Raw genomic sequence first — 17,990 nt, forward strand, 5'->3', positions numbered from 1 at the left:
GTAATTATTCCCTTCCTGGGAGTCGCACTGGTTAATTGCATCACATGTTGGTACATTGCACTTGATTTTTTTACACATGATTATTATTTATATCTTATGTTAGTTATGTGAATTGATTGGACACACATTCTATCGTTCACAGCTATTGCATTCATTATTGGTGGTTTTGCTATTAGTTCACAATTGATTGGACACTTACATTATTATGTGACGTTGTTCACACTGATTGTTTTTTGGGTTTTATTGTTTCATTGGGTGTACTTTGCGCTTTGTTGGCATACACATTACCTTTGCATCTAATTTTATTTTTATTATTATTTTGGCACATTATTCAGGCCTTTGGCTATTTTTAGTTTGTCGTATTGAAGATTGAGGTAGCGCCACATATTTCATTACACTTTACTATTAGGGTTATGTGAGTATACTATTTTATGTTGGCGGCTCCTTGTGTTTTATTTAATAGTGTGGTTTTTGCGCATTAGTTGTTTCTTATACACATGCGGCAAAGAATATTGCCTGTTGATAATAGTGGGAGGATTTAAACTAGAGGGCACAATTCTGTAGCTCTCCAGCCAGGAGCCCTGCAGTGTTCTTATTCTCTTCTCTATCTTTTTATTAGAGCTGTGGCTTGGCGTGCATGAACAGTTGCAGCATCCATTTTTTGGAACTTTTGTTCATGTGATCAGAAAATTGTGTAAGACCTATACGGTATGTGTATTACCAACTGGAAGATCTGTCAGACATGTAGCCTACCTATTCACTGATTACTGAACCTTGCTACTGAGTTCAAAAGTACATGCCATTAGAAATCTATTTTCTTGCTTCTTAACAGATTGGCTTTGTTGAACAGCATTGGGAATTGCCAATTATTTATAGTACATAGATGTCAAGTGGCTTTGCTCTGACCTGCAGTCTGTTTGTAATGTTATCTAAGGACTTGTGATACACATTTTACATATCATCGTGGATACTGGAGTGAAAGCAATAATTCTAGCACCACACCTCCTCTATAAGGCTAAACTGATGACCTATATGGGGCTTTTAAAGCAGAGTTCCAGCCCCCCAAACATTTTTTTTAAATACTGCTCTGTAACTTTCTCAACCTGTAAATGAACATTTCTAACATGTCATATTTTTTGTGCTTTTACTTTTTTTAAAAATAGTTAGTTACTTTCTGATCTCGGAAGCAGGCAGGTTCCATTTTAGTTGTGGGCATCTGAAGCTCTCTCGTGGTAATTTCCTGGATTTCTGTGCAACTGTCTACCCATCATGCACCACCAAATCTCACACATGCTCAGTAATGCCTCTATATAATCTCTCTCTCTCTCTCTCTCTCTCTCTCTCTCTATATATATATAATAATATATATAATCACTATATCAAGCAATGTGTAGCCCGCGCTGAGACCATATAACCTTGAGCAGATATTGGTGCTTGTAAGATCCGTTGTGTGTGTCTTGTAATGTAACTGTGTGCAGGGAGAGAGAGGAGCTGTCAGAATTCATCTGTGATGTCGGGGGTGGGCGGGACTGAGCAGCTATCGAACACCAGTCAATAGGATGGGGTCAGGGCGGGCCGCTATGTGTATGTGGCTCCGCCCCCTTTCTTAAGAACCCCAATAATTGGCTGGTGTTCGATAGCTGCTTGGTCCCGCTTCCGACATCACCAATGAATTCTGAGAGATACTCTCTCTCCCTGCATATGTGAGATTTCGGCAGTAGGCGATTTGCAAGGAGTCATGGGATACATGACGCCGCTATCCCAGGAACCCTTGAGAATCGCCTAGTGACGCAATCGCCTAGGTGATCTAAAGGAGGAAGTAATTTAAAAATACAAAAAAAAGGTATTTACCAGCAAAAAATAAATAAAAAGTTGCCCATTGTGAAAACTATGAGCTAAGGGCATGCAGCACAGCCAAAGATAAAAAAAAATGGGTGGAACTCCGCTTTAACGCCTTTTCACCTATGGAAAATATAGGGTACTGAAGTTTGTCGTTTTTTCAAGGGCACAAGGTTTGACATGCTGGTTATCTATTTACTCGGTGCATCGTCATCTTTTATATTCTCCCAACAAATTTAATTTTTTATTGTGTTTGTGTGCCCCAAAATTAACTAGTTTATTTTTTACTGAAATTTTGCAGTAATATCATGTGACATTAAAAATTGGAACTGCCACTATTTTATGCTCTAGAGTGTCTTCTTTTGGAAAATATATCATGTTTTAGGGGTTTTATGCAACCTTCAAGCCTAAAATGATTTTTTAAGCATGTATGCAAGAAATGGAAGCAAGGCATATTGAATTTACCCTCAACTTCCTTCCTTCTTTCAGCAAACAAACACAGACAAAAAGAAAATATTGTTTTTTATATCCGAGGAAAAGATTTATTCTCCATGATTATAAAGAAGCGACATGGCATTTGTAGAAATGCTAAATTAATAGTTTATGCTATGCAAATGTTCTTGCTCAGAAGGTTTACTTTGTATTTTCTTGGATTCTTTGAAATGCTCAAAAACATATATCGTAAAACAAAATGATCTGCTCTCAGAAACATTCAAAAACATACATAATTAAAATATCTTAAACACATAAACTAAAGCTTTAACCACTTTCGAGTACATCCATTATAGACCAGAGCAATTTTTACATTTCTGCTATGGGCCTCTTTATTACTTAGAAGAACAACAGATAACATGTATCATTTTCAGAAAAAAAACAAGGCTTTCTTTTAGTGATATTTTCTAGCAACAATTAGTTTATTTTATTTGACTGAATCCATACACAAAAAACACAACACAACTAAAAAATGAACTTTGTTTTTACTTTGATCAGAGTACACTAATGATTGATAAATCGCTAAATGGAAAGACAATTTTATTATTATTTTTTTTTACTTGTCGAGTTTCTTTTTTTCTAAACTGTTTTATTTATAAAAGTTTTGAAATACTAGATGAGAATATAAGGTACATGTGGTAAACACACTATGAAGTGGGATGAAACAACGTACTTCATATAACAATACTGGAAATAAAATAATAATATGCCTGTAAGCACTAACATTTAGGACTGTCAACATCTTGAAGGTTTGAATAAAAATAATAAAGGAAATAAGTAAATAAACGAAATGTGTCATGTTCCTTTAACCCCTTGACGCCACCTGCGCACTTATATGCGGCCTCACGGAAGTGGGACTTTATCCATAAGGATATATGTCTATTCGTCATTGTTGTAGAAGCGCAATACACGGCATGCTCCCAGCAAAGAGATTGGGATCTCACCAACAATCAAAACCCGGGGCTCCCAGTTCCCAGTCACCTGATTGCTGTGATAGCCTTTGATTGGCTATCACAGTGATCAGTCACTATGCAGCCCTCCTGCATATACAAGATACAAGAAAAATAAATTGTATCTTTCCCTCCTTGCCAGCAAAAATGTGTAAAATAAAAATGAAATAAAAATAAAGAAAAATATCTAAACAAGGTTTGATCTAGGTCAGTGTTAGGGTTACATAATTACTTAGTTAGTGGGGTTGAAAAAAGGCACAAGTACATCTAGTTCAACCAATAAAAAAATAAAATAAATCATACAGTCCCTTATGCGCAATCCTATACCCACAGTTGATCCAGAGGAAGGTGAAAAATCCCAGCAAAGCATGATCCAATTTGCTACAGCAGGGGAAAAAATTCCTTTGTGATCCCCTGAGAGGCAATTGCATTTGCATTGGCAGAAGTTAGAGTACTTACTAATAGTTTTTAGAATTATTTACATACTCAGATGTATAGTACTACACTGTCTATTAAAATATACAGCACATTTTTTATTCCATTTTAAGGCTAAAGTGTTACTAAACCCACAACAGTAAAATCAGTCTGTATATGCAGCAAGCATGCTTGTTATACTCACTGTGGAAGTTAAGGGGTTAATTCCCTGCATTCTGTAAAACGGCTGTTTATTCCTGTATGCATAGATTCTCCCCCTCCTGCACTGTCTATCTGGGGAAGGACAGCTAACACAGGCAGGGTAGCTGGCCTGCACATCTTTAGCTGTGTCTTTTAACAGCTTCTTGTTCTCAGAGCTAGCCAGGTCACATGATATTAACATCACACATGTGGGTGTGTATACAGGCTGCAGTGGAAATCTCCTCCTACCTGAACTCTCAGCACTGAACTGTGCAGTTTATCATGTAACTGTGGTATACAGATCATCCAAAAAGGTATATAGTGGCAGTATTTTAATGTAAAGAGAAGATTTATAAGCTGTGTGGGGGTGTGGATGAACTATTTTCATATTACTGGGTTTAGTAACACTTTAAGAACTGTTCATAAAATGAAGCTCAAAAATGTTATATTTGATGCTATAAACACTTTTTTTTTTGCTTTAATTACATAAAAATACAGTTGCAAATTTATTCATAAGCTTCCTTATTGGTCTGTAAATAGTGATTTAGATTTGACCAGAAGGGCAAACCTACTACCTGTGTAACCTCCACTTATGCTGCTGAAGTTTTAAAGTATTTGTAAATCTAAACACTAAAATGTAATATCATTTTCAACATTGTAATGTATTTTTAAAAGCCTTCTTCAATATTTTTAAATCTGAAGGCTTTGGCGTAGAATTCATCTGTTAATGCTGGCAAGCACATAAACACTGGTGGTATTACCTTTTTTTTTCCATCTGGAGCAAATTAGGGCAAATGTTGCTGGAAACAAGTAAAACGAGTATCGGCAATTTAAGGCACAACATTCAGTAGAAGACACCAGTCATTAAAGCAGAACTACAATGTATCTGAGCAAAGTGAAAATGCTATTTAATACATTTTTACACTTCAAAGCACTCTCATCCAACCAGCCATGTCGCCGTGCTTTTTTTGTTAAGAAATCACTTTGGAAAACACCCCCCTAACATTTCTAACCACTACCATTTGAGAAAGGCAGATGGTTCATGTATCATCTGCCCTTAGCTCAAGCATGCAGGCAGGAAGGTGTGCTTAGTTGAGAAAGCCCCTCCTCCCCTCCTCCAGGTGAGAGAATTAAAAAGGCCATGAAGACTTATGGGTTACAAGACAATGTTATGACCTAGACCAGAAAGCAGGAAGTAATTGAAGGAATGTAAAAAAAATAAAAAAATAAACGAAAACACATAAATATAATATACCTTTCTATCTACAAATGCTAGCAGCAAAGGATTATAATAGTTAATGTTGATTGAAAGAGTTTAGTTCCACGTTAAAGTGGAATTAAACCACCCTCTCCTTTAGAGCCAAGCAATCTGCCCTCTTAACCTCTGTTTGATCTGTAGTTGCCATGGTGATGCACATGCGATCCATTATCACATCAGTCATTTGATGGCTTGACAGTTTAGTTGCTAGCACAAGCAACTGTGAAAGTTATTATTCACAGCATGCCTTGAATGTAACTGTTTTGTGAAACATTTTAAATGATAGGTTTTATTTCTTCTTTAAAAAACATCAAGTCAAGCTAGTTGATATTGTGGCAGTAGCACATGTGTGGAGCCTTACTGATTTGTTATATATTTGTTATATTTGTTATTTGAATATTTAGATTATTGTAGTACCTTAAAAATCCCAAATAGGCTGTCCTTTTCCTGTTCTGTAGTATTTATCTGCAACCATTTGATTGCTACCATGATTGCTTGATTGATTGATTGCTTGCTACATGATTGCATCCATGTGCATTTGCACATGGATACACATTTTAAAGTTTAGTCTGTATTATAGTTTCCTAAGTTTTAGCCTGCAAAAGTTTAGTGTTATATATTTATTTCAAATAGAACTAAGAACATAGAACTTGTTTGTAAAGTTGTAAGTATAACTTTACAAATAAGAACCAACTATTAATTATAATTATAGTTGTATAAATTATCAAGTCTAAATCTAGTACATTTTGAAATATAAGAAACTGGATGCAGTTACATTCATTGATTATATCTGACTCATTAGGGCTAAATATGTCCTTTTGTTAAGTTTAATAATTGGGAATTCCTGTCAAAAAATGCTAAGAACTTTTTAATATGCATATTTCTGTATAATACTTTAAACAGAATCAAGAAAAGTAAGCAAGTGCAAATGAAGATGAGGTACAGGTGTTTAGAACCCCCAAATTTAACTGCAATGTGATTGCAATATATAAACTTGAAAATGCTATGTTTTCTGTACCTCGAGTATTTATTGATGGTAAGTTATTGTGAGCATTGTTTTTCAGGGAACTTTAATCTGAAATGCAAAATTCTCCAAAATCAAATAACTGAGCAACAGTACTGAGTCTGAAAATACTGTTTAAAAAAAAAAAAAAAAAAAAAACACTTATGTTCTGCTGTGCATAGTGAATTATAAATACATATTTAACATAGGGTTGATTTACTAAAAGCATATAGGCTGCCCCATACCTGGTAGGAAAAGCCTGATATGCAGAGGAAGGCCTCTTTTACACCTCTGACTCGGGGCCCCTGACAGAGCAGACAGGTGGTGCAAGAGTGCAGAGTCGCACAAGTGCTGGTAGTCGTGCTAGCTGCTGGGCTTCCAGTTGAATGGTATGCCAGATGACAGCGGATGTCCCGGGGACTGGAACAAGCTAGTACTTGGATGTAGTCAGTGGAAGAGCAGGTCCCAATGGCAGCTGGACAGATGCTTGCAGCTAGATAGTTCTGTATGGACTGGAACATAAACAGAGCCAGACAAGCCGGGTCATACACAGTGCAATCAGATCAGGTACAGATGTGGAGACTGAAGAATGGTCAAGGTACAAGCCGTGGTCAGTGCAGGTGGAGAGCAGGAGTAGTCAGAGCAAGCCGGGTAGGTAACTGGAATCAGATGCAGATAAACAGGGAACAGGACAATCACAGGAATGATGTAGACAAGACAACACTAATCCTGGGTACTGACCCAGTTTAAATAGCCCATTTGGCACCCTCATCTGTCACAGGATGCGCTGCACACATTAATGCGTGCATGCACATAGCTAATCAAACTGTGGCACATACTTGTGCACGTGCGCATATGCAAATGCAGGAACGCACCTTTTCTAAGACAAGTTCGGGGAACAGAAGTTAGCCTGCAAGAACAATCTCTTCTTCTGGCAAGCCTTTCCTGACACCACCTATAGTACTGCTCAAGGTTGCCCTAATAAATGATGCCCAGGACTGTTGAGCTAGTGGTGTGCAGTGCCTCTCATCCCTTCAGACAGTTTACTTTGCATAGGAATTTGCCCTTAGTGAGTGTGGTGAAAATTCACTTTGCACAGAATACCAAGTAAATAAATAAATAATAACAAAAAAACAAAAAAACAAACAATATTTTTGCTTGCACATGATAGGATGATGGAAGTCAACAGAGCTTCACCTCATTTACTAAGCTAAGGTAAAATTATCTTGCAAAAGGAACAGCCCATTTCCTTTAGTAAATCAACCTTGATATCTTCATATAATTAATAAGATGTTGTATTGCTCATACACTATAAAATATGTTTCTTCATAAACAGGCAATAAACATTTTAAAGATAAATTAAAAATCTTGAAAAGATCATATAGTATTTCATATATTTTGGCTGCCTTTAAGAGCCACACAGGTGAAATCACACACACATAACAATATATTACAGCTGTAGTAATTACAAAGGGGGAAACTTTCAGAATTTGTTTTATGCCTCTATAAGACCATACTCACAAACTTGCTTCCCACTTTGCAGTTAGTGTGGGGCAGCATATTCTGTTATTGTGTAAATATAGTTAGGTCTGTGGTTGTAAACATTTTTAATCATTACATGCATCATTGTAATGTGATACATAACTGACCTTGTCACAATTGTAAACTAAAATAAACAATAGGAAGTATTTTATTGTTGATTAGATGAATAACGTTAACCATAATTTTTAAGGTTTTCAGTTGACACTAGTGCTGTTTATGCAATAATTTAAAATATATTGTAATTTATTATTTGTTACAAGTATGCTAATTTATTATGTTTTCAAACCATCAATGCTTCATGGAAAACATGAAATTCTTATAAATTATTAGAACTAGTACATATTTTATATTGCTATGAAGTCTTCAAACCTGCAATACCCTAGTTTGAACTCTAAGTGCCACTGTAGGACTGCAAAATATTTTATCCTGCCTGAATGAAAAAACCAAATGAATTGTACTACAGTCTCACAGTACAGATTAGAAGGAAACACTGCAAGCACTATTCCCAGTTTTTGTTGGCATTAGAATTTTTCCACAAAACATATTGGATGTTTCAGTTTTACTTAATTTATAAAAAGAAGATGGACTGATGTATTTGCCTGTGCAGAATGGATCATAATACTGGATACAGAAGAACACAAAGAGCTATGGGATGGCAAGTATTTAGTGTCATTTCTTTTATGATCAGTGCTATTTATGGACAATTACAATACTCAATACCAGAGGAACTAAAGAAAGGATCTGTAGTTGGGAACGTTGCAAAGGATCTCGGAATGAATGTAAAGGAACTTGCAATGAGAAAATTCCAAGTGATTGCTCAACAAAAGAAACAATATATTAATGTGAATTTGGAGAATGGTGACTTATTTGTGTCTGAAATCATTGACAGGGAAGCATTATGTGGAGCTAAACAGAGCTGTATTTTGAATTTTGAAGCAGTCATAGAAAAACCTTTGAATTTTTATACAATTACTATTGAAATTCAGGATGTGAATGATAATTCTCCTATATTTTCAAAGAAATCTTTTGATATAGAATTAAGTGAACTTACGTCACCTGGGGTACATTTTGCACTAGGCATTGCAAAAGATCCAGACCTAGGTACCAATTCTGTTCAAACCTATACACTTACAAGTTCTGAGTACTTTCGTCTTGGGGAGAAACATACTAATGATGGAATTATGTACCCAGAAATTATACTTGAAAAGCCACTTGACAGAGAAAGACAAAGTTCCTATGAATTAATTTTGACTGCTTTTGATGGGGGACTTCCTCCAAAATCTGGTACAATGATAATAAAGATTGATGTTCAAGATGTGAATGATAATTATCCAGTATTTTCCCAGGACAAATATCATATAAGGTTACATGAAAATGCACCTCTTGATTTTGTAGTGATTAGTTTAAATGCAACTGACAAAGATGAAGGCTCTAATTCCCAAATTACCTATACGTTTAGCCAAATTTCTGAAAATGCTCAGCAAATCTTTGCTATGGATCTAAATGGGGTTATTAAAATATCTGGAAATTTGGACTTTGAAACATCAGACAGCTATGAAATGACGGTAGAAGCTAAAGATGGAGGTGGGCACGTCACACACTGCAAAATATCAATTCAAGTGGTTGATATAAATGATAATGTCCCAGAAATAACAGTCACGTCCCTCTCTTCAACAGTGCCAGAGGATTCATCACCAGGTACAGTCATAGCATTAATCAAGGTTCAGGATTTGGATTCTGGAATGAATGGTGAGGTTTCTTGCCAGAGCTCTAACACACTCTCCTTTCAATTATTACCAACATCTAGCAGTTATTATAAACTTGTAACTGCAGCAAGCATGGATCGAGAATTAAATTCCTTTTATAACATTACAGTCCAGTGTGTGGATAATGGATCTCCTCCTTTGACAAGCAATAAAACTATTCAGTTGGCTATTTCAGATGTGAATGACAATCCTCCTGTTTTTGAGAAAATACGCTACATTTTCTATATTCCAGAAAACAATCAACCAGGAACCTCAATACTTAATGTCCGTGCTGTAGATCAAGACCGTGATGAAAATGGAAAAATCACTTACAACATTCTAAACAGTAACATAGAAGAAATTCCTGTATCTTCGTACATGTCCATAAACTCAATGACTGGAATCCTTTATGCTCAGAGATCTTTTGACTATGAACAGTTACGAGAATTTCAGTTCCAAGTGATGGCCAAAGACAGTGGAACTCCTGCTCTAAGCAGTAATGTCACAGTAAGAGTATGTATCATTGACAGGAATGATAACAGTCCTAAAATTCTATACCCATCTGTGGATACTGAAGAATCAGGGTTATTCGAATTTATTCCTCATACTGCTGAGAAAGGTTATCTAGTGACTAAAGTGATAGCAGTGGATGCTGACTCTGGGCACAATGCTTGGCTCTCCTACCATTTGTTACAAGTTTCTGAACCTTCTCTATTTGCTATTGGTCAGCAGACAGGTGAAATTAGAATAGGGCGAGACCTTCCAGACAAAGAATCTTTTAGACAAAAGATTGTGATTCTGGTAAAGGACAATGGTATCCCATCCCTTTCATCTACAGTAACGTTGAATTTAGTTATGGCTGAAAACTTTCAGCAAGTTGTGCCAGAGATAAGGAAACAACCTAATACATCACAGACCTCATCAAATCTATCATTTTATCTGGTAATAGCTATAGCTCTGATTTCTATGTTATTTATTGTGACTGTGATGGCTACAATTATTTTTAAATGCAGAAAAGCAAACACCCAAACTAATTTGGGAGTATATAACAGAAATGTATACCCTCAGTTCACCCTGGGATGTCCTTCAGAGATGAGTGATACAAGTCTACCTTTTCCATTCTCCTATGATGTATGTGTGACTCTTGACTCAAAGCAAAATGAAATTGCTTATCTAAAGCCAGTCCAGAATGTCCCTACAGAGAATCTCATTGATACTGGTGACCCTCCCACAGCTGATATTTCAAAAGAATGTTCAGATGCAACTAGTTTTAAACAGGTAAGAATTATTTAAGACATTTACAAAATATAAACTGTGCTATGAGTAACTTAGCAGTAGTTGTCCATTGGTGCTTTGTTTAGAAAAGAAACATCTGTGGCATTGGGTACTCTGTGTCCATTTGCAAATCCCCACATTGCTTGTGGCTTGTCATTTGCTTTAACTAACTGGCTATTGTATATATAGATGCAACTGCTGTTTTGGCAGGCCTCTCTTAAGCCACTCATCTGCCACTTAAAATATTATGTGTGGAAGACAGTACCAAGCAAAGTCACAATCCTGCAAAATGTCCTTTTGTCTCTTTTTTTCAGTTGGTCATGTCGACCGTGCTTATACTTATCAGACAACGTTTTCCAGAAAACTGTATATGCCGTAATAATCTTTGATACAGTTCCTCACAACACCACAAATAAATTAGCAAATTTAGTCACAGAGGCACCAGCTAAGCGGGCACCAACAACTTCCCCTCTTTGAAACCCAGTAAGCTCTGACATGACTCCGTATTACTAGCAGAGCACGCAGTGAATGACGAAAATGAGTCTTCTCACCTGTTAGCTAGGTGTCTCAACACACAGCGGAAGCAAAAGAATGTTACATCACTTCCGCTTTCAAAGCGAAACATGTTGTCACATTCACACCTGCAAATCATGTAGTGTCTCCATATTTTATTCCAACCCCAGTATATATCTCAATGTCTTTATAAGCTCCCATGGTTCCCTAGCTCCTTTAGGACCCAGCACCCTATTTAGTAGTGAATGATGTCCATCTTAATTATCATATAAAGAACAGGTGTTATGAAAAGTGTTGAGAAATGAGAGTTAGAATATACATAATACAATTATATAGTTAAACATATTAAGACATGCATGGAATAAAATAACATTGTTTAATAACTGTAATCCAAGGTAAAGACTGATTAGGAGAATTTCAAGTTATTTGTTCTACGTTATATTAGGCTTTCTGGTCAGGGGACACACACTAAAGGCTGAAATCTAAATGAAATTGTAGTGTTAATATCAATAATAAACAATGAGTATTATCATATAAATAATATACATTATATTTGTTCTGCTAAACTGATATTTTATATACTGTAGTTTATAGCTGACATTTAATTTAGTGTTTGTAAACAAAGGAGTTTTTCTCAATAATTATTACAATCCTCAACATCATTTGATATATCCTTAACATAATTTGATTTACTCATAACATCATTTGATATAACATTACATCATTTTAATTTCAGTCTGCAGACTTTGGCATGGACATATTATTAGCGCTGATCAGCATGTTGTCCCTGGTAGTATTGTTTTTTTTTAATTTTAGTAGCTGTCTCATATGTAGCACATTAGGGGAATGTGGCAGGAAACAAAGGCATAGTGAGTAACTGTAAATTTAAGCTGGGTACACACTGGCCAAAAATCAGCCAGTTAAGCAGGAACCAGTGTGTACAGCTGTATAGCATTTGCAGCCAATGGTTGTGAGTATTAATCTGTGAATTTGTGGTGTGAAGGGGGGGGTGAGCGTACAGCTTCCCCGCTGTCAGAATTCAGTAGAACAGCATGAGAGATCGCCATACTAGCTTCGCTTGTGTGATCTGTCAGGTTTCAGGGCTGCTCTGTGCAAAACTATTACAGAGCAGGTACAGTGCCTTGAAAAGTTATTCATAATCCTTGAAATTTTCCACATTTTGTCATGATACAACCAAAGACGTAAATGTATTTTATTGGGATTTTATGTGATAGACCAACACAAAGTGGCACATAATTGTGAAGTGGAAGGAAAATTATAAATGGTATTCAAATTTTTTTACGAATAAATATCTGAAAAGTGTGTTGTGCATTTGTATTCAGCCCCCTTTACGCTGATACCCCTAACTAAAATCTAGTGGGACCAATTGCCTATAGAAGTCACCTAATTAGTAAATAGAGTCCACCTGTGTGTTATTTAACCTCAGTATAAATACAGCTGTTCTGTGAAGCCCGCAGTGGTTTGTTAGAGAACCTCAGTGAACAAATAGCATCATGAAGGCCAAGGAACACACCAGACAGGTCAGGGATAAAAAAGGAAAAGAAAGGTGCCTCTAAGTGCAGTATGCAAATATTAATAAAGTGCACAAAGGGTAAAAAGCACTTACAAGATTGTTGAGTGTTAAAAGACATGATAAAATCAGGAGTCCTCATCTGTGGCATGTGTCCATCCTCAGCATGTTTGTAGAGAGCAGTGTAGAGCCATCCAGCAGCTATAAAGCGTTCTCATGCGTGTTGGAAAGAGGAGGAAGCAGGTAAGCCTGTATTCACTGCGGGACACACAAGGCTGATGGTGTCAGTGTAGAGAAGAGGGTGGTAACGTGTTTCGGAGCATGTGCGGCTCCTTCGTCAGAGGTCTGAGCACTTTATTAAATTTTGCATACTGCACTTAGAGGCGCCTTTCTTTTCCTTTTTTATATCTTCAGAGTTGCTTCTCCTCTAACCAAAGTGCTAACCAGCTACCCACCTCCACCAGAGCGCCCTTATCTCCTCTCAGGTCAGGATAAAGTTGTGGAGAAGTTTAAAGCAGGGTTAGGTTATAAAAAAAAATCCCAAGCTTTGAACAATCTCATGGAGCACTGTTCAATCCATCATCCCAAAAAGCGAAAGAGTATGGCACAGCTGCACACCTACCAAGACATGGCTGTCCACCTAAACTGACAGGCCGGGCAAGGAGAGCATTAATTAGAGAAGCAGCCAAGAGGCCCATGGTAACTCTGGAGGAGCTGCAGAGATCCAAATCTCAGGTGGGAAAATCTGTCCACAGGACAACTATTAGTAGGGCACTCCACAAATCTAGCCTTTATGGAAGAGTGGCAAGAAGAAAGCCATCATTGAAAGAAAGCCATAAGATGTCCCATTTTCAGTTTGCGAAAAAGTCATGTGGGGGACACAGCAAACATGTGAAAGAAGGTGCTCTGATCAGATGAGACCAAAATTAAATTTTTTGGCCTAAGCGCAAAACACTATGTGTGGCGGAAAACAAAGACTGCATATCATCCTGAACACACCATCCCCACCGTGAAACATGGTGGTAGCAGCATCATGTAGTGGGGATGCTTTTCTTCATCAGGGACAGGAAGCTGGTCAGAGTTGATTGGAAGATGAATGGAGCCAAATACAGGGCAATCTTAAAAGAAAACCTGTTAGAGTCTGCAAAAGACTTGGGACAGGGGTGGATGTTCATCTTTCAGCAGGACAGTGACCCTAAACACACAACCAGAGCAACATTGAAATGACTTGAAAATTGCTGTTCACAGATGCGCTCCATCCAATCCGACAGAGCTTGAGCTATTTTGCAAAGAAGAATGGGCAAAAATGTCACTCTCTAGATGTGCAAAGCTGGTAGAGACATACCCAAAAAGACAGCTGTAACTGCAGCAAAAGGTGGTTCTACAAAGTATTGATTCAGGGGGGCTGAATACAAATGCACTCCACACTTTTCACATATTTATTTGTAAAACAATTTGGAAAACCATTGATCATTTTCCTTCCACTTGACAATTATGTGCCAGTTTGTGTTGGTCTATCACATAAAATCCCAACAAAATACATTTACGTTTTTGGTTGTAACATGACAAAATGGCGTATGAACACTTTTTCAAGGCACTGTAAGTATAACATGTTTGTTATTTTTAAACCAAAAAAACAAGACTTTAAAGTGTTACTAAACCCACAACAGTAAAATCAGTCTGTATATGCAGAAAAGCATCCTTGTTATACCCACTGTGGAACCTAAGGGGTTAATCCTCTGCATTGTGTAAAAAGGCTGTTTGATCATGTCTCCTCTGATCTTCACATTCTTCCAGTGTCTCCAACTCATCTCTGGATATTATTGAGGAAAAGGAACAAGCTGCACATGCTCAGTTTGGTGTGTATTGCTGGAGAGTATTTTTTTTCTTGGGAGAATGCATGTGATCAGCACTGGGCCAATCAGCACTGTCCAGACAGAGGGTCAGTGGTCCTGCAGTTTTTTAGGACAGTGAGAGCAGTATGAAAACTCCTACAACAAGCTTTAACCACACACTGATAGAAGTCACAAGATTGCTTTAACTGCTGATGAGAAAAGATATTTAGCAGTTTGTATTTACTAAAATAATTGCATTTCCATGTTCTGTGTTCTGTGGGAGACCAGACAGTGAATGCATGGGTTTAGTATCATTTTAATATCACTTTAAGACTATCTTTCATTTATGACTGAGGCCCTGAGGTTGGGGCAGAAACGCGTACATTCTTTTATATGATGGGTACTTTTATGTCTTGATGGATATTGAATAAAGCTTGAACTTTTTTTATCATCAGTCAAGTTGGTGACGACTTTCTTTGTTTCCTCACACCTTCCTGTAGGTAGCTAACTTATTAGCAAACGTACACTAAAGGCAGATGGTGATATGGTAGCAGTACATGTGAAGTTACAATGATTTGTGACATTTGGGTCTAGGCTAATTCGTTGCACATGATGTTCTGTAGTATATATCTCCCACAATTTCATGACTATTTAGAGTTGCAGAGTTTAAAGTCTAGTCTATGGTAAATATTGATAAGGTATAGATTTGCAAAAGTTTTAATTATTGTATATTTTTTACATAGAAAATACAGTATATGTTACTGTATACAGTATAAGTTACTTTACTCATTGACACCAGGGAAATGAGTAGAGTTGGATAAATTGTTTAGTTCAGATCTATTAAAATTTGGGCTTGTGAAAATTGCAGTTGCTTTAATTACTAACACTTTACTTTTAATTATTTGAAATATTCTTTTGTGCAGTTTTATAAGAGTAAATTCCTGTCATAGAATCTCTGAATCAGACAATGCCAAGAATTTAGAAATATGTCTAAATAGTGTTTTTCTGCCACCCAAATTTCTGGTTTAGAAAGTTCATTAAGAACGGTAGGCAAGTACAAGGGGGTTGTACAAGTGTCCAGAATCCCTCATCCAACTGCAATGTAAATTTTTTATTATATTGTGTATGAACACAATATAAACATCTTGGAACTGATATGTTTTGTATACCTTGAGCATTTAATGATTAAAAGTGCTTGTGGGCATGCAGATCCCTGAATGCAACTCTTTTCTGGTGTGAAACATTTTCAGAAATGATAGGACTAGAGTTCTGAGTCTGAAAATACTGGGGGTTAAAAAAGCAAAAGCATACAGTGGGGTTGATTTTTATAAAGGGAAATAGACTGTGCACTTTGCAAGTGCAGTTGCTCCAGAGATTACTAAATGAGGGGAGCTCTGCTGACTTCCATCATCCATCCATGTGCAAGCAATTTTTTTTTTACATTTTCCGTAAATGCAAATAGGTATTCTTTCCAAAGAGAAGCTTTACTTCATTTACTATGCTTTGGAGCAATTTCCCTGTAATGCCCCATACACACGGTTGGATTTTCCGATGGAAAATGTGTGATAGGACCTTGTTGTGGGAAATTCCGACCGTGTGTGGGCTCCATCACACATTTTCCATCGGATTTTCCGACACACAAAGTTTGAGAGCAGGCTATAAAATTTTCCAACAACAAAATCCGTTGTTGGAATTTCCGATCGTGTTTACACAAATCCGACGCACAAAGTGCCACGCATGCTCAGAATAAATAAAGAGATGAAAGCTATTGGCTACTGCCCCGTCTATAGTCCCGACGTACGTGTTTTACGTCACCGCGTTTAGAATGATCAGATTTTCCGACAACTTTGTGTGACCGTGTGTATGCAAGGCAAGTTTGAGCCAACATCCGTAGGAAAAAATCCTAGGATTTTGTTGTCGGAATGTCCGATCAATGTTCGACCGTGTGTACGGGGCATAAGAGTGCAACTGCACTAACAACTTGCATCATATATTTGCCTTTGGTAAATCAACCTCAGAATGTTTTGCTGTGGAAAGTGATTTGCTGCAAATGAATTCATTTGTGACATTAAAAGCACATGTACCAGGAAGATTTGCCTGCAGTGAAAGATGTTATTGTGGTTTAATCCTGCTAGAATACATGCTACCTTTTGGAGCTGTGGTGCAGTGGTGAAATTACAGGGGGCAATTGCCCCTCCCAGGTTATTTCTTGCCCAATGTGCCCCCCCACTAAATTAGGCTGCCAGGCACTGGTGGAACTACCAGGGTCGCAGTGAGCGGGCCCTTGCATTCCACCACCTGGGGGGACCATGAGGAGTGCAACACAGCAGTTCTGCCATTGGTAGGGGCCACCAGAGGGTGCTGTGTTCTGGTGAGGCTTCAGTAAAGCCAGGGTATTGGATAGTAGAGGAGATGAGGAGGAGCATGTGACTGTTTGCTATTTCTACCAAGAAAACCCTGAAAACCACAATAACCATTTACTGAATGATGATGAATCCATACTTGTACTGGCAGGTACTGGAGGGAGATGGGCAAGGGGCCGGGTAGATTACATGCAAGATGGGGGAGGTATGCACAGGGCTGAGGTGTAGAGTCCTGTACAGGGTGCACGGTGCTGGGATGGGACTGCATGTTCCCAAGTGCCCTGATAGCCACACACGTATATTTCCAGCCTCTCTGGTGTTGCTTTGTGCCTGGGACATGCTGGGACTTGTAGTCCTTCCATTGAGAAGCATTATAAAATATATTATGGGGAGAGCAGGCTGTATAGTACAGTGTTCTGTGTCATGTGCTTCATGGAAAGGAATCCTGTACTGGGTGAAACGTGGAGGCTGCCTTTGCTTAGCACAGGCTAAAAATACTAGTTGCCTGGCTGCCTGAGTCACAGACCAAGAACAGGAGTGCAGCCGGTGAGTTCAGAGCGATTGGTCTGTTTGGGGTCATTGATTGTCCTATTTAGAAAATAAAGTTTTGTTTAACCATTTCAATACCGAGCACTTTTACCCCCTTCCTGCCAAGACCGATTTTCAGCATTCAGCACTGTCGCAATTTGAATGACAATCATGCGATCATGCAACGCTGTACCCATATAACATTTTGTCACACAGATAGAACTTTCTTTTCGTGGTATTTAATCACCACTGGGTTTTTTATTCTTTTGCTAAATAAATGAAAAAAGGCAAACAATTTTGAATAAAAATGCATTTTTCTAAGATTCTCTTATAATATTTTGCAAATAAATAATCTTTAAGTCAAAATGTATTCTGCTACATTTTTTTGGTGAAAGTAACCCAAATCAGTGTATATTATTTAGTCTGTAGAAAAGTTATAGAGTCCACAAACTATGGTATATATCTCTGAAAATGTATCAATCCTAATGTACTGATGGCCTT

At 37.5% G+C, this 17,990-nt stretch overlaps 1 protein-coding gene across 4 annotated transcripts in view; it reads left to right on the forward strand.

Annotated features, from left to right (window-relative positions):
- The window catches only part of LOC141132494 (protocadherin gamma-C5-like), a 751,191-nt gene that overhangs the window by 146,534 nt on the left and 586,667 nt on the right, over nt 1–17,990 (forward strand). Inside the window, exon 1 of one of the 4 annotated variants that reach the window (XM_073621011.1) lies at nt 8,153–10,722. The exons of the other annotated variants lie outside the window; for them this stretch is intronic. Coding sequence (XP_073477112.1) covers nt 8,308–10,722 — 2,415 coding nt within the window. The 5' untranslated portion in view covers nt 8,153–8,307. Of the gene's footprint in view, nt 1–8,152; nt 10,723–17,990 lie in introns of those variants that run through there. 4 annotated transcript variants of the gene reach the window in all.

Source organism: Aquarana catesbeiana, linkage group LG03 (assembly GCF_042186555.1).
Source record: "Aquarana catesbeiana isolate 2022-GZ linkage group LG03, ASM4218655v1, whole genome shotgun sequence".
Classification (NCBI taxonomy): Eukaryota; Metazoa; Chordata; class Amphibia; order Anura; family Ranidae; genus Aquarana; species Aquarana catesbeiana.